The sequence below is a fragment of the Talpa occidentalis genome, unplaced genomic scaffold (genome assembly GCF_014898055.3).
Source record: "Talpa occidentalis isolate TD23 unplaced genomic scaffold, MPIMG_talOcc4v2.1 talOcc4.3, whole genome shotgun sequence".
NCBI classification, from domain to species: domain Eukaryota; kingdom Metazoa; phylum Chordata; class Mammalia; order Eulipotyphla; family Talpidae; genus Talpa; species Talpa occidentalis.
In genome coordinates, this window is record NW_023603184.1 from 83,558,276 (window position 1) to 83,582,079 (window position 23,804).

Sequence of the window (23,804 nt, forward strand, 5' to 3'; positions counted from 1 at the left end):
TAAATTTAAATGAAGATCTATCCACATTCCACCTAAAATAACTTCACATACTACCTGTGGCACTTTGAGGTAGACTGCTTTGGTATTTATAAAGCACCTTCATGTTCATTGTCTCCTTAGATTATCTCAATGGACCATAAATATGTCCATAATCCCCATTTTACAGATAAGAAAACTGAAACCCTGAGAGGTGGCATTCCTAAGGACACAAATAACAGGCCCTGACCCTGGGTTCCTAACTCTTGAGTTTCGTACTATTTACTTTATACCATTTCTCCAAGGACAGGAGCTGGTGACTGTAGAAATGGAGTGGAGAAGAAAAGAATGAAAGGAACTTGAGATCAGCTGTTTTATCACTTTGATGAAATCTGTGATGTGGTTTATGCTCTGTTCTTCAACCTTAATGTGACAGCTTTGCTTTACCACTAAGTAGCATCAAAATAATCACCTAGAGATTTAATTCTGTTATGAGGATTAAAGTTTGCAGGAAATTTTGAAATCCTCTCTGGATAACTGGCTCCATTCAAAAGTGATCTGGGGTCCTTGAGCCAGTTCTTCTAATATATTCTAGACCCTCATTTCTGAGGGTCAATTTGGGTCTCTGAAAAGTTCTTGTCTCCTTCAATCATGGACTTTAAGTTACTTCTGAGTGCATTACATGCTACTGTGTGAACCCCAAATAACTAAATTACCAAATGTTTAACATGTGCTTTTGTGAACAAAATAAACAACCAGGGATTCAGACTTGTCAGAAAAAAATCATAAACCTCCTCCATATAATAGTGTCTGTCCTTAAGGGTATGTTACTAACCCTACTGAACTGACTATAGGACTATTTATGTAAAAGAATTGTCACCTAATTATTTGAATGAGTGAAAGAAGGGTTTTAGGAGTCAAAAGTATTTGATATGTGTGTATACTTAATGTATAGGTTATATATGGGAACTACAAATATATATATAAATTTGGGTTTCTTTTTCTATTCTTAAATATTCCATGTGAAAAGAATTCTATACCATGATGGCCATTACTACTGTTAGCAATATCATTACTAGAATGAGAATATGTGGGCAGAATATGAGTAAAGATACATTTAAAATCCTCCCCCATTTCCTTACCAAGATAGGAATTAAATAATTTATGGAACTCCTGACTTGTGAATATACAGGAATATGAGATTATAATTACAGATTAAGGTAGTAAGTGTCTTAAATTACTTGCTCCTTCAGTGTAAGTTTTATTTAAAAATTGAGTGCTTAACCTTTTTGGTGCTACATTTACTTGTTTGATTTCTGAGTACTTTATTCATTTACAAGTTAGCTAAGTAATTTATGAAGGACGTGTTCATTAATTCACTAAATAGGATTTCTATTTGACTAGAAATTTATTTTGTTCTTCTCTGAATCTATATTGGGGGTATTTAAGGAGTTTCTTGACTGTTGCAGAACTGTTTGCATATTTCTCTAGAAACAACACACACTTTTCATATATATTTCACAATAGTCAAGTACTAAAATTATGAAACAAAATAAACTAAACATTTACCTCTAGATATGTATGATCTTGTCATATCAGAAATACACAGTGATGTGTATCTTATTTATATGTAGTTTCAGAAAGCACCACCATTGTTTTCTCTTTTAAGGTCATTGAATCCTTTATAAATAATATAGTTTATTATAGATTACCTTAAATTTAAATGCAGAAATGATGATAATTCAGAAAATTACCCAAGCATAAAAAATTTTGAAGATAAACTTGGGCAAGTCTCACCTAAATGTCTGTAAAATACATAATTTAATTTAAAATAACTTCATCTAATTTTTTAAAAATCTGTGTATATGCATGTATATATCATATATACATATTTGTGTGTCTGCATATGTATGTATATATATGTAATGAGTGTATATTGGAGTTGGTATGGTAAAGAGAGAATGAGTGCTGTGGATTCAGTTAGTGTTTCTTCTAGCCATGTTACTTAAACTCAAAATAAAAAAAATAATACTGTTTTACAATATTACCATATTAAAGATAAAACAGTGACTTTACATAATAAATGCACAAGAAATGATTTTACTGCACCCCATTATTTAGTTAAAAATAAATGCTGAAGATTAAAATAATAGTTTGACTTAATTTAGTTCTTTAAAATTAAGACGAGTAAGACAAGTTTTCATATTGTTGTCTTGCTTTGAATCACTGTGAATCAGCTTTCTGTTGCTTGCATCAATCCTTTCTGGGATCTCTCTCTATACCAGTTTGTGTCTAATAGAAGTTTATATTACAAAAAACCTTCCTTCCTATTGTCAAGAAAGTCATCTAAATAAAAGTGGAATTACCTGTAAGTTACATAAATGTAATGTATGAAATACCTTTCTTATGTTCTTTGTGGGAGTGAATACAAGATAGAACTTGATTTCTAACATGAATTGCAAAAATGTTTTCAGGCACATTTTAAAAAAATCCACCTAAATCTATTCATCTTGCTTAAACTTTTCTAGTTATCTTAATAAGACACTTTTCTCCATAGTCCCTGTAAAGTGCTATTAGAATAAAGTTGTCTCTTGTTCTGGCTTGCCATAGATTGGATATCCCCCGAATATGTAAGATTTTTGGAGTCTTCAGGACAAAATGTAAAAGTTGTGAAAAAGAACATGTTTGTATTATTTGACTGATTTTCACATTGAATGATTAGAAATGCCTGTTGTCAGTCTTGGTAATAGAAACCCTTTATTAATTATTACTGTGTAATAAAGTTGAAGGGTTCAAAGAAAAATTATAATTAATATTCACAAGTCGGAAAGACTTAAAGACAAAAAATAATAATAATTTCATTGCGTATTAATCTTATCTTCTTACCCAAAGCATTTTAGCAAACTCTGAGTTTTTGTAGAATAGTGTCGTGGATGGGAAAAAAACTGGGTTATGGGATAGCATGAGGGAATTGCCTGGAAGTTGTGTTTACATAGCAAGCAAGACTGTTTTTACTTAGTTTTTTTTAAGATCAGTAAAAATAGAATGTTTTTCTAGAAGTGTTTTTATTCACACGTTACATACAAGCATTTCCATTTATTAACTGTTTTTTTTGGGAGAGGTAGCTTCAAGAACCGTCATAGGTTATTGTGTGATAGTATTGAGTGATAGTAAAGGCTACATCTCCCCAAATTCCCCAGCCACCATTTGATGGTCTCACTGTGAAGAAGTAACAGGCTTCACATAGGCTGGCAGTGATAAAGCAGCAGGGAGGAGAGGGTATACCCACAAATTGTAGCATCACCTCTTCCCACATCAGTGAGGACTCTGCATGGCCTACTGCCCCACTTTTGTAGCTTCTGCAGAGCCTAACACAACTAGGTAATAATAGCTCCTCTCGGCTTGGCTAAGTGTTGACTTGTCACATTTGAATTTTCACAGCTTTGCAGGAAGGTAGGTTTTATTGTTCTCATTTTAAAGAAGTAGAAACCGAGACTTGGAAAATGTGTTTTACTCCTGCTAGGAAGTAAGGAGGTCAGATTCAAATATCCATCTGTTGGCTCCCAAGCCCACCCCCTTCACTAACCATTGCTCTGTCCTCTTCTGATGGAATCCAGATTTGCAGTCGCTGAGCAGTGAAGAAAGCAAACCAGGATTTCTGATTTATATGATTTTATGAATTGAAGATGATTTAAATTCCAGGTTTTATTCTTAAAATATTTTCAAAACGTTGACAATTTGAAAGCCAAACAGTCTCATTTCCGTCGATGTTGCAGCCTGGAGCCATGGAAATCAACTACTGTTGAGCAAGGACAGGACATCTGACAGGGCAGTGAAAGTTCAGCCTCCCCTACACCAATGAAACTTTTGCTTGTACAGCAGGAAACTAAAAACAGTGATAGCAATTGCAGGTCTGGGTAATGTGGTTTGGTCTTCGTACCTTCACTCAGGTGGAGCCCGAGAAGTTGAAGACACTAACAGAAGGTTTAGAAGCCTACAGCCGAGCCCGGAAAAGGAACAGAAAGTAAGCACTAATTTTTTTTTTCCATTTTGTCTTTCAAGGATATAATTCACTGGTTTTCCTCCAAAGAGACAATGAAATCTCACTGATTTTGTCTATTTTTGTGACCACCTCAATACCGTTTAATAGTTATCACCAAGCAGGACCATTATGGACAAGCCAAATTAGCTATTGCATAAAATGTTTTTTTTTTTCTTAACAATTTATACTGTATTTGGGATTTCCCTGTTCATCACCTTTTTCTCACTCTATTTCCATCCCTCTCATTCAGTGGAAAAATGTGATTAATCTCAATTTGTAGCAACTAAATAGTCTTGGAAAATGTAGCAAAAGTCTATCCCTTTGCTACTCAAATTCTTTAGAGTAATATACCCTTAATTATAACATTTAAATAATTTGGGTAGATTAATCAAAGGAATGATAAATAATTATCTTTTCTTGGGGCAAGGGCAAGAATTTCTCTGGAATTTTAGCAAGAAGTTGAGCTTTGGGGCATTATTATTTGAGTTTTCCCAAATATTTGTGAGTAAATACAGGACAAATAGATAATGTTGGAAACATAATTTCCATAGTAATATAATGTAGTTTCATTTATAGCTATTACTTCATTTTAAGGTAGAAAACTGCAAATGAGTTATTTTGGACATTCCTTCAGTTATTATTATTTCATATTATCAAACATCCAAATGTTAGTAGTCTATCGTGTATAAAATGTTTATAAAATTATATCAGTAATATCTGTTAGAGAGCACGTTCTCTTAATGAATGATGTTATCAATAATACTTGCCAGAGGTAAAATTCAGCAAGTCCTGGGGAGATATTACTAGAACATTTCATAAAGAGCTGCCAACTGCAAGGAGTAAAGTCATATGCCCACATTATGTTCAGAATTCCTTTGGAAGGCAGCAAATTTGCACTGGTTGTGACAAGGGCCTAGTGAATTACTAGATTGGTTACAGATCTCATAAGGACTGAAGTAACATTTCCTGTGACTGAAGTAACTTTTCCTATGCAGAGCTTATTAGTAGGATAACCTATAAAATTAACACAAGGTCTAGATAAAAGAAGGGAAACCAGAATTTACCTGCAACACAAATTTGCAATGGGTCATTTGCTATAGAATATTCAATAATATTTGTTGATTTCATGTGAAAAATCCCTAAAATCTTTCATCCAGTAAGGTATGCCAGTTAGTTGAATTATGTGTAAAATATACAAAATAGGGTTGATAACAAATGAAATAATGCCTTCACATATTATTCCCCAACTTAAGGGGACTAATTTAGCAAAAAACCTATGCCAGGCACAGTGCTATAACAACTGGAAATCATTGTTTAGAGAAGGAAATCAATCTAGAAACAAATAATTAAAATGTTAAATTTGCAGCAAAAATAGTGTGCATAATGTATTGTGAGACCCCAGAGAAGTTCCATCAAACTTGGATATAGGAATGCTTCCTAGAAAAGATGTATCTGAGCCAAGTCTTATACACTCCATAGATACTAGCCAGAGAAAGGAAACAGGAAGTAAGATGAAGTGAGGTGGTCTAGTATTTAGATGAAATCAGTAATTGGATTTGGGAGATGCAAAGTGTTGGGCAGGAAATTCTAACAGATGCAGTTAAAGGTCCTAAGTAGGGGTTAAGTCTTAACACTAGCACTGCTAGGGCCTGAGTTCAATCCCCAGTAAGGGAGCTAACCCACATGGCGCAGCAGACCTCTCCTGTCTTGCTCACTGCTCCCCTCAGTAGTGTATTTCAGAAAATCCGCCTATTCTGCTCCCCACTCTGTTTCTGGTGAATCCTCTCTCTCACATACACAACCCCCCACACACACACCCTCCTCACTTCTGGCCTACACTCCAGTTCTACCAAAAAAAAAAAAGGTCTAAGTAGAAACAAGATTATGAAGGGCCCAGTGAAGACCTTAGGATCTTTTATCTTATAGGAAGTGCCTGAAGGGGATGTAGTTGAATTTTCACTTTAGATATGGCAGTTTGAAGATAAATTCTAGGGGAACAATATTGGACATAGGGAAATCATTTAAGATGTCATGGCAAAATATAAGAGAGAGTGAGGATTTACAAAAGCAGAGGAACAAGAGAATGGAGGGAAAAGGAAAGTGAGCAAGAAATATTGAGGAGGTGAAATTAACAGGACATCATGGAGATTGACTGGACTGTGAAGAAGAGCAATCAATAAAGGACAACTCAGGGTTTTAGCTTAGGTGACTGGGTTAGTGGTAGGGATATTGACTGAAAGGAAGAATCCAAGTGAAAACTAGTGAGTATTGTGTGGGTTGCCTGTGGGATAGGTTGATGCACAGATCTAAAGATGGAAATAAGTGATATTTGACAATGTAGACTTGGCTGTGATCAGAGACACTGTGGCCAGTTTGAGCAGTAGACTAAGTTGAATGCGGAGGCATTTGAACAACTAGAGATGAAGAAGATGGGAAGAACAATCAGTAAAGAGGAGGAAAATCAGGGATAGGATCATAGGGTATTAGCAGAAAAATCCCCAGGATAGTAGAATGATTAACAGAAGTCCACTGAGAGAAACTGAAAATTCTCCTTTGGAGTGGATAATTTTGAAACCATTAGTAATCTTAGCAGAAACAGTTTCTGGTAGAATGATGAGTATAAAAACAAAGTGACCTTGGATTGAAGAGTGAATAAAGTTGCTGAAAAAGCTAATATAAACTATGTCCTCTCCTTTCTGAAAATTTCCTAAAAATAACAATGAAATTTTTAAGAACAAAAATTTGACTGCTTTTGGGCCTCCCCGAGGGAACAGTGGGTGGGTTGAGCGCAGCACTGTGAAGCTGTCTGCAGCCTCTGCAGTGTGGGTTCGATTCCCGGGAGGCCAGGGAGAAACCCACATGGTGCGGCAGACCTCTCCTGTCTCGCCTGCTGCTCCCCTCAGCAGTGCTTTAGATTGGTCTGCCTGTTCTGCTCCCCCACTCTGTCTCTGGTGAATCCTCTCACCCTCCCGCACCGCTGGCCTGTACCCCAGTTCTTGTATGAATTAAAAAAAAAGATTTGACTACTTTTGTACATTGGTGAGTAGTGGGGGTGGAGAAGAAAGGAAGAGACTGACAAACAAACTGGTATTTGGAACAAGATGGTTAAGAAGTTGGTATTATCCTGAGTTCAAATTTGGTTTCCACTAACTTCAGAGCAGTGTGGCATGATTATGTTGCTTAATCTCTTTAAGTGTAAATTTCTCACTTCTAAAGTGGGCATATTAATACTTACCTCTTAGAATTGTTATAATATAGCTAATATAAAGAGGACCTTAACATAGTACTTGGTGCATATTTAGTAAACAGTTGCTTTAATTAGAATTGTTATAATATAGCTAATATAAAGAGGACTTTAACATAGTACTTGGTGCATGATATTTATTTTTTTTTAAATAATAAATTTTATTTTTATATTCCCCCATACAATTGCAAATGCCCCATTCTGAACCCAATCCCTCCCCTCCCGGCCCCCACCCCCCAAAAAGTGTCTCTGGTTCATAGATTTTTGTTGATTTTGATTTTCACTTTCTTATAGTTATTCATTTTCCTGGTCCCTTATTTAAGTTTTCTAGATTCCTGCTATGAGTGAGACCATCCGGTATTTTTCTTTTTCTTTTTGGCTTATTTCGCTGAGCATGATCCCTTCCAGCGCCATCCATGTTGCTGCAAATTGCATGTGTTTATCTTTTTTGAATGCTGAGTAATATTCCATGGTGTATATGTACCACATCTTCTTGATCCAGTCATCTATTTTTGGGCATTTGGGCTGTTTCCAAAGCTTAGCTATTGTAAACAGTGCTGCTATAAACATAGGGGTGCAGGTGCTCTTTGGAATTGATGTTTCTGTGTCCTTTGGGTAAATACCTAGGAGTGGAATTGCTGGATCATATGGGAGCTCTATGTTTAGTAGGACCAGAAATCTCCACACAGCTCTCCATAGTGGTTGGACCAGTTTGCACTCCCACCAACAGTGCAGAAGAGTTCCTTTTTCTCCACACCCTCGCCAACATTTGTTGTTGCTAGTTTTTTGAATATGTGCCATTCTCACTGGTGTAAGATGGTATCTCATGGTAGTTTTGATTTGCATTTCCCTGATTACAAGCGATGTTGAACATTTTTTCATATGCCTGTTGGCCATTTGCATTTCCTCTTCAGAGAAGTTTCTTTTTAGCTCTTCTGTCCATTTTTTGACTGGGTTATTTTCTTTGTTGTTGCTGAGTCTCATCAGCTCTTTGCAGATTTTTGTGATCAGTCCTTTATCATTAGTGTTGTGTGCAAAAATGTTCTCCCAGTTGGTGGGGTTTCTCTTTGTTTTTGTTATTGTCTCTTTTGCTGTGCAGAAGCTCTTTAATTTGATGTAGTCCCAGCTGTTTATCTTTGCCTTCACTATCACTGTTTTGGGTGATGTGTCTGTAAAGATGTCTTTGATATGCAAATCACATAGTGTTTTGCCTATATTTCCTTCTATGTATTTTATGGTTTCAGGTCTTATGTCTAGTTCTTTAATCCATTTTGAGTTGATTTTCGTGTATGGTGTGAGGTAGTGGTCGAGCTTCATTCTTTTGCATGTAGCGACCCAGTTTTCCCAGCACCATTTATTGAACAAACTTTCTTTGCTCCAATGCATACTCTTTGCTCCTTTGTCAAAGATTAGTTGACCATAAATCTGTGGGTTTATTTCTGGATTTTCTATTCGATTCCATTGGTCTGTATGTCTGTTCTTGTTCCAATACCAGGTGCATGATATTTAATAAACAGTTGTTTTAATTATAAACATACAAATAGAAAACAAAATTATCTGATGTTTTAATCAGTTGAAACATTATCACCATATGAAATGTGAACTTTATATAGTCATTTTAATTCCTTTAAGTTGATGTTTATTATAGCCTAATCACAAAATAAATATTAACATATTTTTGAAGACCCATCTTGGAATTATTTTCTACTTAAACAAGGAAATAGCTTCATTAAGAACAAACTTTCATAGTTTTTAATTACGTTATGAATTTAATCTCAGTGAGGATCAAATTTTCTATTTATATGTACTTATAAATTTACTTGGTAACCTGATTTTTATGATATTGGAAAACCATAGTGATTAAAATATGTTACACTTTCACTTTAAAAACAAGAAGTGATACTAAACATGTTAAATGTACTTAAATTTGCACTTTCCCTATAGATTACGTTTCAGAGTCTCACCCAAATTTGTTTTTTTATATGAAGTGAGTTGTTTAAACTTGAAACTGACAGTGTAGAGCAAGATCCAATTTCTCATTTCCCTCTCGTTTCTTGTACCATTCACAAATGTGTACCTGTTTTTTTTTTTAATTAGTGAAGATAAGGATAATGTGTGACAATATAGGCAATGAAGATGAGAAGTGGCAATTATCTCCATTAATAACTAGAAATGTAATTATATAAACATCTATTGCTTAATCAAGTAGGTTTTAGAGTGTCCATTAGTACAAATGTTTATTATGAAATATCAGCAGGGAATAGAAAATAGTAGAAGAGACTCCACAGGGAGGCCCTCTGGACTGGAAGACTGAATTTTGACTAATTGTTCACTTCATAAATTCAGGGAGTTTTCTCTTCAGCTTGTAAGTTTCTTTCCTGATCTGACCAGTTAAAATTGGTCTGCAGATTCCACATGTGGGACATTCTTTCTTTACCTCTTGATTTTCATGAAGTATTCAAGTAATTTCATGTCCCATATCTCTGTATTTACTGTCTGTCTTCCAAAAGTGGTCATTTCTCCCTCAATAAACTAATTTGTTAAAGGAAAAACACTTCAAGTTTAGCTTAAATTAATACCATTTACAAACATTTTAAATATCTTAGGAATGCTTAAAATTATATTTTTTCATGCAATAAGTAAGGTCAAATTATTTTATTCTTTAATGATAATGTTATTGCAATTTTTTATACTTAGGTAAAACATTTTCAATTTTACTTTTTAAAAAAATACAGTTTTAAAACTAGTTAAATGTCTGCCTTCTTCATGGCTTACCAATTGTCCCTAAAAGGTGATGAATTATTACATATAAACAATTTTATAATACCTATTTCATAGGATTGTTGCATTGATTAAATGAGATAATGGGTATAAAGATTTAACACAATTCTTAGAAAATTTTTCTAAATAATAACTATTTTTATTATTGAAAAAAAGTGAGAGAACCAAGATTCTCTGAAGGTTTTCCATTGAAACATTTCACCTTTTTAGACATTTAGAATTTTATGTAATTCATTTTATTTTTTTAATTATGTTTATTGATTTAAAACATTTTATTTGTTTTAGGGGTACAGGTTCATACCTCTAGGAATGTAAGTTATTACATCACATCCAGCACCAGAGCACCAATTATTTTCTACCAGGCCAGTAAATATCCTCTCCACTTTGCTCCCACACTCCCCAACCTCTCCTTCTGGTAGCTTCAGTTCTGTAGTCAGATTTCTAGAGTTTGTTTTGTTTTGTTTTTTCCTGTTAATTTGCTTTGTTTTATATATTCCATCTATGAGTAAAATAATCCAGTGTTTGTCTTTCTTCTTTTGACTTATTTAGTATAATTCTCTTGGAATTTCATCTATTCCATCCCAAATGGCAAGATTTCATTTTTTAATAACTAAGTAATATTCCATTGTGTATGTATATACTATATCTTCTTCATTTACTCATCTATTTTTGGGCATTTAAGTTGTTTCCACAGCATGGCAATTGTAAAGAGTAGTGTAATGACAATCGGAATGCATATATCCCTTCAAATTTGTCTTTTTGATTTCTATTCTAGGTACTTAGGAGAAGGATTGCTGGATCATGTGGTAGATTTTTTTAAGCGATGAGAGATACATTTAATTTTTAAAACTTTTTATTTACTCAACTATTTACTTTTAAATATAGGGAAACAGTAAGAGAGGTTGATTTCATTTGATCATCCCCATGCAATGGGCTTAGGACATAGCCAGGATTCTAATCCATGTCTTTTGCTTTTTAAAAGAAAATTGTTATTGAAGTAATATTGGTTTATAACATTATATAGGTTTTGGGTATAGTATTTTATTTTTTAATTTTTATTTAGTTTTTTCTTTTTGTCTTTTTTTGAGGTCACATTGGTTACAACACTGTATATTATTTAGGGGAATATATTTCTAAGCTTTGTTTTGGTTTAGTTTTGTCAGTTCCTTTGTTTTTTTTCTTCTATATTCCACATGAGTGAAGTCACCCAGTATTTGTCTTTCTCCTGAATTATTTCATTAGCATAATCCCTTCAAATTCTATCCATATTGTCAAAAGTGGCAAGCGTTCATCTTGCTTTATAGCTGAGTAGTATTCCATTGTGCTTATGTATCACCTCTTATTCCACTGCATTGTGATTGAGCATTTAGGTTGTTTCCATAACTTGGCTATTGTAAGTAGTGCTGCAGTGAACATAGGTGTGCATATACCCCTTTAAAGAATGATTTTTTTATTTGGGGAGTAAATACCTAGAAGTGGAATTACTGGATCATATGCTATATCTATTTTCTTTTAGTCCCATTCCCTCTTCCTCTAACCATAACCCCATGTTTTGAATATTTTGAGGAACCTCCAAACTGTTTCCCATTGCGGCTGGACCAATCTACAATCCCACCAACATTGTATTAGGTTTCCTTTTTCTCCACACCCTTGCCAATGCTTCTTGGTGCTGGTCTTTTTGATATGGGCCATTTTCACAGGTGTGAAGTGGAATTTCAATGCTGTTTTGATTTGCATTTCTCTGATGATAAGTAATGATGAGCATTTTCATGTGCCTTTGGCCATCTGTATGTCCTCTTTGGAGAAGTATTGATTTAAGGCTTTTGCCCATTTTTTGATTGGGCAGTTTGTTTTTTATTTGAGTTGTATGGCTTCTCTGTAATTTTTAACATTGGTCCCTTGTCAAATGTTAATATGCAAAATTTTTCTCCCATTCAGTAGGGTGTCTTTTTGTCTTAATGCTAATTTCTTATGTTGTGGAGAAACTTTTTAATTTGATGCAGTGCCATTTGTTTATTTTTGCTGTGGTTTCCCTCTGTGCAGTCAATTTTAAGTCCATAAAATCTTATAATCAACATGTCTAAAAAATAGATCTCTTTTAAAGCTCCATTTATACTTCAAATACAAAAGAAATAATGAGGATAAATCTACTTAACATGTGACACAAAGTGTACTATTATTAGGCAATCAGACAATGCTCAGGGTCCTTGCCAAACAACCCACAAAAAGGGGCCACAGTCCAACCTCAGTCAAACCTGGATGGCCCTGCAGAGTCCTAGGACTATATTCCCATTCAGGCAGCCAGAATCATGCTTCCAAACGCCTCACTGGGAAAATAACTCAGACTGACTGTACAGGATACCCAGGGCGCCTTAAAACCTGAATGAAATTTTAAACAGTATATGAATAGATTATTGGACAATGCTTAAAAACAGTGCAAAACGGGGAATGAGACAAGTTGTAAAATGGTATGAATTTCAGGACACCCTTTGTGTGTACATAAAAATGTTTATAAATGATACTGGTACTATTCTTATATATATATTTGTAAAGTGTAGAAACATACAGATTGATATACAACATAAATCTCTTTGTGAAAGAGGGTGGAAAAATTAAGACCAGGAATTGATTACAAATGGGAACGTCAGCTTCATTTTTTTTAATAAAAAAAGTTATTGAAAGAAATATGTAATTTATTAATAGTTATTCTTGGAAGTGGGTTAGGAGTTGTTAATTTATTCTATGCACTTTTCTGCATTGCTTACATTTCACAAATAAATGGGGAAAATATAAAAGCTAGTTGCTAGCTTATAGGTCAGCAAACGGTAGGTGGAAGGAATTGGTACACCACTGCTATTATAAATTTAATAAAAAGCAACATATCAGTCTTTTCTTTTAGTTAAACTGACTTAAGTGCATATATGTTTTCCAAAATACACTATCACCATGCTAGATTTGAACCAGTCCCGGTTTATGAGGGTGTAATCTGGCAAGAGCTGTGATAAACTCAAAGGCCTCATCTAAGGGCATTCCACTAAAGTTCAAATATGTTTTTAAGCTTGATGCAAGCCAAACTAAATGGGATGATAAGGAGCCAAATTCTTCTACAATTGCAAATTTCCAGTCTCCATGTAAATGCTGAGATAGGACTTAAAGCTTGGAAAGTCATTCAAATAGCCTGCTTGTGAAAAGCCTCTAGGTTTTCTAATAATTGCCGTGACAAGATAAATGAAATTAGTCACCTTAGTACTCAGAATAATTGAATAATTATTGATAGGCATAAAAAAGAAAAAATGAGTTCACAGTCAAAATGGACAAATGGTGCATAACCAGAGAGCTGTTTACTACGGATTTGCCTCATTTTAGTAAATTAGTTCAACAGTTTCCAAGATGTAAGTTTCAATAATGTACCATATGTGTGTTTTTCAGGCCAAACACCTGTAATGGAATGCTGAGTGGAGAGAAAAGGTCAGAGGAGTGATGGACACTCTGAGACCGTCATTCTTAATCTGTTTAAATAGTTATGTCATTTTGGTTTTTGGGAAAATGTGACGAGTTCAGGCATGGCAGGAGCCTCAGGTGCAGCTAGATAAGCTGTTTCCCACCTGGAAGAAACGTACACTGGGATTTCATCCTTTACTTGCTCAGCCAGGACCCTCGAGAGAGGGCAGAGGGAGCTCCCTAGTGGCCAGAGCCTGCAGTTCAGCCCCTCCGTCCTTTCCTGGCCACACAGCGTGGCTGCCTGAGACAAGCCAGAACAAGAGGCAATGCAGGGCAGGCTGGAATCCTTGAGGAGCTTCATCTGTGCAGACTCTTGGCCCAACTTTCTTGCAAAATCACCAGACGAAGGACTAAGCATGTGGAAGGGGAAAGAATCCATTTTCCCCAATCATGTGTTCATGTTTCTTTCTTTGGTAGCACTGTGACTTCACCATTTATATTCAGTGGTGAGAATCCCAGAGTATTCTGTCAATCTGCATTTTCCACATGCGAATATAAAGACTTTTTCTGATGGAGTTGAGACTTCTGTTTTCTGATTAGGGAGTTAAATTGAGATTTGTTTTCTTTAGTTTATTAATCTCTTGTGTTGTTTCTTTATTAATTGCAGAAGTGGAAAGCTAAATAACCATTTAGAAGCTGCTATTCATGAGGCCATGAGTGAATTGGACAAAATGTCTGGGACTGTAAGTTAATTTATTTTTCCATTATACTGTGTTTCCTTGAAAATAAGTTGTATCAAACTTTTTGGTAAGGTCTCTTAAATATTTCCACACAACTCATGAAGTAATACTAAATTACTAGACTTGGAAAAAGGCTAGTATCAGAAAAGCTTTGGGGTGATTTAAGAAAAAATAATTAACTTTTGTTTTTCCCACATAACATTCTTTTAAAATGTGAAGAGAAAATTATTGCAGTTCAAAATTTGACTCTAAAATTGCACTGGTCAATACAGTTGCCTAAATGTCCAGCACCAGTAATGCAAGTTTCACATTGCCCTCGAACATAAAGGTGAAATTGAATACATAGGGTCAAGTACAAGTGTGTATAGGCCTCTCATTTCCTTTCTATTGTTCCCTAGAAATAATTTTGTACAAAATTCTGTGTTTCAATTATTTTACATTATTAATTCTAGTTTTAAAGAAGTGTCCACTTTTTTTAAATTTTTCTTGAACTATATAATTGGGTTGAATGTGAAATGGTTAGTCATTATCCTCTAATTCATATATCAACTAGTAAATGAAGTATAACTTTGGTAATCTCTAAACATGTGATTTATCTAAACCTATTCAGCAATGAAGGTAACTTCTTTTACTTTTATTTGATTTAGGTTATCTGGAAACCATCTAGTGGCTTTGGAATGATAGCTATGAATTATAGATTCATGTAATATTGATTGTATAAGTTTCAGAGATTTTGTGATCTAACCCGTCATTTCACAGATGGGTGAACTGAAGCCTGGAGAGGTTAAATTGCCAGATAGAATTACAGGAAAAGTTTAGAGCGGGGATTATAAACTCAAATGCCATCTAGGGTCATGGAAATAATATCAGTAAGTAATATGGGTCAAATATGAGAAAAACAGGATTTTAAGTGGATTGTGGACTTCTAGCCAACATGCACTGGTCAGGGTAGGCTGCCTACCAACTTTTAGTCTTAAAGATTCAACACAGTAAAGGCTGTTGCTCAGTTAGTCTGCTACTAGTGGAGGGAGAAAAGGCTTAGGAACTCAAGTTCTTTCTGTTTCCAGTGTCCACCATTCCTAGGCCTTCTGAGTGTTCCATTCTATTCTTTGGCTCAGCAAGTGAGAGAAAAGCGTACACAGAGCACTGCCAGGATGGATTTTTCTGGATGAGGTCTGGAAGCTCATCATTTCTGCTGACTGTCCACTGGCCTGACCCAATCAAATGCCCTTCCTCAAGTGGACTAGGAAATGTATTATACAATGTGCGTGCTCAGGAAAAAGAGAAAATTGGCTGGGCATGCATCTCACTAGTCTCTAGCTTAGGACATTTGGCCTTTGTGGCCAGCAGGCAGTTGGAAGTAATAAGGACTGTGCTAACTTGTGAGCATGCTTTCTCCAGAAGGAGTTACTTCTTCCACACTCCAACAGCTCTCAGCTATATGAGAAACTGAGCCAATGTTACATGATTTTCCCATTTTTCATGAGAAGCTAGAAGACTGGAAGTAAAATTTCTCACTTTTTTAGTGTTCACAATTATTTTTTAAATGTTATAACATCATATGACTGAACAAAATGCCTTTTTCAGGCCACAGTTGGTCCACAGATTACTAGTTTATAGTCTTGGATAAAGGCTTCTTTGCTCAATTATAAAAAGCTTTCAGTTATGGCTCCTTATTAGGGACTGTTGGTTTTAAAATATATACATGGAAAGGTTAGGAGGGAGAAAGAGATTAAAGCTCATAGATATTATTTTTTAATTTTTTTAATATTTTATATATATATATATTTTTTTTTTTTGTGGGACCCTCACCGGTGGCCGGGTATCGAACCGGCACTGCAGAGGCTGCGGACAGCCTTGCAACCCAGCGCTCAACTGCTGCGCCACCAGGGGAGGCCGGATATTATATATTATTTACATTTTTTTAATGTAAATACAAATTTTAGAAAAGCTTTCTGCAGTTGTTTCTAAATACCATTGGTTGTTGCTATTATGTAAGCATTTTTAAAAATTTCAGTTGTGCCAATTTATAGTGAATCTTGAGAACTGATTGTGCACATCTCTTCCTAACTAAGTTCTGTGACATCATATTGATAACTTGAAACCCACCTACAGTGGGTTAGTGCCTACCCCTCAGGGAGTGCCTGAGGGGTGCCACACCACTGCCTTGGACCCTCCTGTGTTTCCTAGCTCTTGACCTTGACCTCTCATATCAGTAGCTATAGTACAGTGTGGACTACCTGACCTCTTCTCTAGGCCCTCTCCTCTCCTCCCTCTCCTGTCTTCTGTCTGATACCTGGCAATCGTGCTGTGCAGCTGGCTTCCCCCAACTCCCCAACCCTCCCTCCCCACTCAATCTGATACCCAGCCCTAAATGTTGCTGGCTCCTGCATTCGTTTATAAAGATGAGTTGAATTAATTGCTCTTTTCAGACCACACAAGCTCAGATCTGCCAACAGATGGTGGTGGTATTCTGTTTTCCATCCTGCTTCTTCTCATAAATAAACCTGCTTGTCCTGAGTTGTGTGCCTGTTCTTACAATCTTTCACCCATCTTTGTAGTTGGAAAACAAGCAGGGTGCTGAAGCAAAGAAGATAACATGTTTGGTGTGTATATAAGCACTTTGCAGACACTACTGAATTTGGTGATCTAGGGATTGCTGACAGGAAAAGATTTTTCTTTGTCTTAAATGTACAGCAGGGATAGCATGTGTACATTGCATTTCCCACACTTGATAGTTTCCTGCTCCTCCTGTGTTTTCCACTGGCTTGGGAGACCCCACAGTGTTTCTCTGCTTATCAGTTTCTAGGATCCCTCACTCTGTAGTGACTGTGGACACACTGCTATCTGAGGTCTTAGTAAAAATTTTAAATACCTCAGGATATCAGTGATTGAAAAAGAATGTCAGAATCTGTTCCCCACTCTGTTTCTTTGTCAGAGATTATATGGTATTTGTGATTTCAACCTGTTTTTTTCTACTTCTTTATTTCCAGGTTCATCAAATCCCACAGGGAGACAGACAAATGAGACCCCCCAAACCCAAGAGGAGGAAGATCTCCAGATAACAGGCACTACTCCACCAATGCGCAGTGTTTATTAAAGGAACGTGCACAGATATATCTGTATATAGGTATTGATATAGCTGTTATATCAATATTTATACTATGGCAGATAGCTACCACCACCACAGGGTGCTAAAAGAAACAGTGATACAATATTTTTTGATCAGGAAGTATACTGAATGCTGGTAAAATCAATCATAATCCCTGAATGATGAGAATGATAAATGGTCAAGAGATTACTAAGAAACTCTTTTTCTATAATACTGAAATTGTGATTATAAGAAATAGTCCAAATGTTTCTGAAGAATTTTCAATGTTGTATATAGAAAATACAGAATTTCATGGTGATATCAGAAATGTAAATATTGTACAATATTGTCATGTATAAGCGTACCTAATGCACACTTTATCTTTTATTGTACAAAGAAATAGTGTACAAAATTCTTTGGTTTCTATGGAGTACACCTACCAGAGACTACCAGTGTAAAGTGATAAATAAAAATACAACCTAAATCCTTTTCTATGATAATATAAAAGATGCTGTTTTTGTATTTAACAGCAGAGAAAAGGCATGATGATGTACTGACATACACTGCACACCACTGAGTGTTCATTTATATTGTCTGTTTGGAATGAACCTTGCCTGGAAGCACTGGACTCGATTTTGGGTGTCTAGGAAATCAAAACCTTGCAAATTTCTAAAGGAAGGAGGGCTCACAGGTCTAAATTAAGAATTCAGAAACTGCAACCATTTGTTGCATATTTTTTTTACCTAAGTTTTAAAGTAGAATAGGTTTTATAAAAAAAAAAGATCTTAGATGGAATATTTTACTCAATCATTTCTGTAGTTAACGTTTGATAGCCACCTATTGAACTAGATAGTTTATGCTGCACCACCATTGAGACTCAGAGTGGAGGGTTTTGCTGTTTTTGTTTTTTGCAAATGATATTTGACAAGATATAATTTTCTTTTTCTGTACCTGGAGGCAAAAGCCCCACTTTGAAATCTATCAGAAGGTTAACTATAATTCAGTTTTTTTATAGTGGCAAAAATAAATCTAAATCATCAAAGCAAGTTTCATATCCATTCATCAGTATTACTTAAACAGAAGTTAAGGTGGCTTACAAAATTATTAGCTATGGTAATTTTTTATCAGTATTATGTAACATATCAGATTTATTTTATTTAAAGAATTATTTATACCATTAACAGATTCTTATATATATTAATGTGGCTGAAATGTGCAGGTTAAATCTATTAACCAAATTATTTATATTATATTAAGTAAGAAAAAATGTGAAACAAACGTAGAGAGAAAATACATTACCAGTATACAAACCTAAAACTGTGAGCCATTGTAAAGTACAAGGTTATTAATAAGAAATGTAGCACAACATAATTTTCCGTCTTTTTTTCACAATTTCTTTGGTGGTGGTACAACCCTATCTTCTAGGCAATGAAGCGAAGTTTCAGGTTTCCAGCCTGACTTCAGTAGATAAACTGTCAAAGGAAGGGATGCATTATCTCTTCACTCTTAGAACCACCAGCCCCCCCCCAAACCTTATACCCCAAGAGAGCAAGGCCTTGTCCCCTAGCCTGGGGCTCACTCAACAGCTTAATGCTCGGACTGCAGGGGGCCCTCCAATAGGAGTCTCCGGACCTGGAAATGCCTACCACTTCCCTGCTCCTCCCACATCCACCCCCAATCGCCTCAGTCCCGCCTCGTAGCAGAGTTTCAGTCACTCAGGAAAAAGGAGACCAAGGTCATTCCTCCAGTTGGTTTCTTAGAGCCACAGCACAGAGCACTCCACCCAGGCTCACTTTTGATAGCAACAGCTTTTAATTCTTCCCCTAGGTCTCCTGTGTCTCTCTGTCCACTTCACTCTACCATCACCCCTACCCCTAAGCCTAGTGGAATGCAACTGGGCTCCATGGCCTGGAGGCAGGAAGTCTTCCTTCTGGGGTTGGGTTTGTGTTTTCCTTTGCATAATGGTGGAACTGACTGCCCATCCTTCATGCATTCTGCCTCTAGTAATCTTTTGAGTAGTTGACACATTTTTGTTATAAATTGATGTGATTGTTATGTTTGAATCATTAATGTTGTCCTTTCTTTCTTTCTTTCTTTTTTTTCACACCAACCTGCTTTACTACTGTTTGTCTATCCAGTTACCCCGTTGCTCTCATTCACAGATAGCGTATATGTGTGTTTGTGTGTTGGAGATGTCTGCATATATGTGGGGGGAAGTGTGTGTTGATATGTAGATGCTTTTTTAGCCCTTGTTTTTTGTCTTCAGACTGCCATAATGATAACACATTTGTTTGTGTTGTCATGATTGTATTGACCAAGCCTTCTTTTTGATATTTGAAGCTACTTGGGTTTGTGCTTTCCCACCATTGTATACTTTACATCAATAGACCATGTAAAGTATGTTTGTGCCCATGATTCCATTGGTTGCTTATGGCTTTGATGTGGGTGCTAGGTATTGCTGTTTTAGTCTACATGGGCTTGTTTTTTTGTTTTTCTCTCTTTCTCTTTTTACAGTTATATGGTTTTGTATAAGCAGTTAATGTAAATATTGTTAGCATTACAGGTCATGCAGTGCTGTAACATTTTTAAAATGTTGCACCTACTTTACAATTAAAAAAATTGGTCACTCATATTTGAATTTTGCCCATAGAACCATGTCTTTTTCTCTGTATTGAAGCCAATTCATTTTTTTTTTTTAAATGAAGGCTGGCCCTTCTACATTAGCACATTTTTATTCTCTATAATAGGCCTTTTTTCCAACAAATCTCAAAATGAAAACAGATGAAAATTTTTTGCTCCTTTAGAGAACATAATAGTCCTTCCTGGAAAATGAAATTTAATTTTGTTTTGTGTCCCTTACCAGTCTTAGGAAAGCACAAGGAGAATAACCTACACCTTTAAATAGTTCTAAAGATTATTTCAAATGAGTGAAAATTAACTGAGCAGCTCTTGTTTGATTTGTCTTGTTTGTAGCATTAAAAGCAATCAGGGGTTTTATTTATTTAAAGGAACATTTTTGATTAGTCTTTTCAGTCTCATTGAAAATGTAAATGCTTTAAGAATATTCATCCCTTGTGATATCATGGGCCACTTTTAGTCCTTTATTTGGACCCTGCTATTTGCTATGTCTGTTTTTTTTTTTTTTTTAAGTGACACAGCCTTATTTGAATATCATTCTACAGAATTGTGGGAGGAGCAGAAGGTCATTATTTTGCTTTCTGTACGTTTATGAAGTTTCTCAATTGATTTATCCCATGAGGTGATTCCTTTTTTATTTCAGACTGTGAGAACACATTGAAGTTAACTTTGGTAATCTTTCATGCAGTTTATCATGTTCTCTCATAAGTGACAAGCAATTTTGCATTGAGATTTTAAAGTTTAAAATGCTACAGTGACATTGGTCTTTCTGAAAAGAAGCCAAGATTCTAGACCTTATGGAAAATCTGATGTCTTGTTTACTTTGCCCAATTATGTCCAAATGGTGTAATGAAAGACCCAAGAATTTTCAATGTAGTGTGTAAATGAGTTATATATTACCTAATTCTTTGGGGATTATGAACAAATAATATCAACCAGTCAGAACTGTAATATTGAATTAACTTATTTTTTTCTTTCCTTCACTCTATCACATTTGCATTAGCCAAAGAGATAAGAACATTAGTAATTTATATGTGTAAACAACCCAGAAGTGAATATTCAATCAGTGAGCCAAAAAGCAATAAACAACTCAAGCATGGAAATCCTGCTAACCAGTGGGGAGTCGATATAGAAAAAATATATATAAAAAGCATTATCTTCAAATATGAAAGATTAATTTGTATCTACTGTAAATATGTATTATCAGCCTTATTTGCTTTTATACACACTGTGTGTGTACCTCAGTGATCTTTTATAAACCGGAAAAACGATCGATTTAATAATTTGTTATGTAAATACAAAGTTGTCTATAAATTGAAAAATTTGATGCCAGATGGCTTCACAATATACAAATGTGTTTTGTAACATTATGCCTTTATGGATTAAGTATAAATACACTGGATTGTCTGTGTAGAACATTAGTAATTTACATTTTACCTGCATTTCAAATAGATTTTTGTCCAAATGGTTATACTCTTAGGAAAAGAAAATGACCTGAACATTTTTAATGTGAAAAACAGACATGGTTTTGAATTCACCAAAATTTCTTTTCACACTCAAGAGTCTGTTCAATTCCATGCTAGATGCCTTCATTATGAGATTTCCATAAGAGATTCATTGGGATCTATATAGGAAACTTCCCCAAACAGAATTATTCTACTTTAGAGACAGAGAATGCATCTTAACTTCTAATCATAGTGGGGGAAGACAACTTACTGCTTTTTATTCCTTTTTTGTTTGTTTGTTTCTGCTTGTCTTGAAAAGCAATGCACAGATAAACAGAGCCTACTTTTTGTGTACCAAGGTGTCTACAGAGTGTCACCTCAATGCAAGGCTTCTCAGCTCGGAGCTATTGACATTTTGGTGAGATCGTTCTTTGTTGTGGGACTGTCTTGTGCATTGTAGGATGCTTGGCAGCCTCCCTTGCCTCTACCCACCAGATGCCAGTAGGACCCCTTCCAAATTGTGACAATAAAAAATGACTGCAGACATTATCAAATGTCTCCTAGGGTAGGGGTGAGGGGCAAAGGGAAATTTGAAAACCGCTACCTTAAAAGAATCAGTTAGGGAGCACATGTCTGTGTAAAACCTGGGTATGTTTTACATGCTATAATCAACAGGAAACTGATTTCCAAATCAAAATCCATGCCAAAGGGGTGTGTCTCATTCCATCTATAAAGACAGAGTACATTGGCTTCAGCTTCATTTTTAATACATTTGACTCATTTGACCATAAGCCCCAGGACAATCATAGTTTGAGTGCTCCCAAATTGTGGCTTAGGAGAGTTGCCTGAATTGGGAACAGAATTTACAAGACTGATAACCTTTAAAAAACCAAGGCGATTCAGGTAGTAGAAAGCTTCCTGATGACAGTACAGCAACCCCCTCGGGTCAAGATGAAGAATTTGGCTAAAGGGACTATGAGACTTATATACAGCTTTCTTTAGATATCAGTAGTTTATGTGTGATCCTCTTATAAGTTCTCACAGAAGCAGTTCAGTTGATCTTGGGGATATCGTTGATAAATTTATTTGTTCAATAAATATTTATTGAGTCTCGCTATATGCCACAGCCTGTGCACAACAATGGGGATAAATAGTGAATAAGACAGGCCCAATCTCTGCCTTCTCTGAGCTGCTGAAGAAAGATGCCAATTAAACATGTAAGTACACTAACGGATGACAAGGGCTCAGAGGAGCACATCATGGGCCTCTGACCTGGTTTAATAGGGATGGGGTCTTGGGTGAGAATCAAGGAAAGAGAAGTAAGAGTCAGTTAGGTAGAGAAGTATGTGGCCTGGAAGAGATAAAAGAGAGCATGTTAGGGGCAGAGAAAATGGCACATTGGAGGTCAGAGGAAGCATGAATGAGACAAGAATGTCTGAAGATGAGAGTGCATGGAGGAGTTTTGAAGAGGAATGGGAGGCTGGCCAAGTCTTGTCAAGACTGCTTTTGAACGGGATGGTAATAGGGAATTAAGGGTGGGTGATATGATCGTGTTTGTGTTTTAGAAAGATGATTCTGACTGCATTGTGAAGAACAGGCAATTGGATGGGGACAACACTGAAGAGTATAATATCTCGTTTTAAGTGCAGCATTTTTAAAAAGCATGCACTTCCTTAAAACTTTTTTTCAAATTCTGGCCTACTTAATTCTTCAAATTACATTTGATGAGCAAGATCCATCCCAGTTGTGAGGTATGTATATAAATATATGTGCGTAAATTCACTGTAAGAGTCACGAAGAGATGCTATTCAGCACATTTACAGTTACTGCCAACAATATCATTCCCTGTTTCTTGATAGAGCATGTGTTTATGCTGCTGCTCAGAGGATAGGAAAGTTTGAAATCCCAAAGGCTTTAGTTATAGTGTCAAAAAGCAAGGCCTGCTAACCAGCATGTACAGGTAAGTATAGATCAGGGATAGGCCTTTGGCATGATCACTTCTTCCTACACACAGAGAACAGCAGAGGAGCACACAAGATGCCAGAGTTACCAGGTGAGCACCAAAGGTTATGAAAACACTGGAAAACAGAACCACAGTGAGTCAGGGCCCAGAACAAGGCCATCTGGCTATAGGGACCTCTGCCCCACAGCAGGGGAGACCACACGGCCTTTCATCATCCATCTGAGCCCATGATTATGTACATGCTCTTCAAAGTATCCCGTACCCCCAATTAGTCACCTCCTACACTCACCAAGTATTGAATTTGAGGGCTTTTTAAAGCTAATTATTGGGTTGTTTTTAAAAAAAAAAAAAAAAAGGCAGAGGCAATGCAATAAAAGACATCCCATCCTGAGATCAGCAAATAGCCTTTCCCTCTAGTACAAGGTCTTGTACACAGGAAATGGA

At 35.8% G+C, this 23,804-nt stretch overlaps 1 protein-coding gene across 3 annotated transcripts in view; it reads left to right on the forward strand.

Annotated features, from left to right (window-relative positions):
* Positions 1–17,799, forward strand: part of MBD5 (methyl-CpG binding domain protein 5) — a 114,895-nt gene extending 97,096 nt beyond the window's left edge. For 2 of the 3 annotated variants that reach the window (XM_037523303.2, XM_037523305.2), the window contains exons 10-12: positions 3,927–4,000; positions 14,152–14,227; positions 17,218–17,799. In XM_037523303.2, coding sequence (XP_037379200.1) covers positions 3,927–4,000; positions 14,152–14,227; positions 17,218–17,289 — 222 coding nt within the window. In that variant the 3' untranslated portion in view covers positions 17,290–17,799. Of the gene's footprint in view, positions 1–3,926; positions 4,001–13,472; positions 14,132–14,151; positions 14,228–17,217 lie in introns of those variants that run through there. The other variant, XM_037523304.2, reaches the window with a different exon arrangement.
* The last annotated feature ends 6,005 nt before the right edge of the window (positions 17,800–23,804 follow it).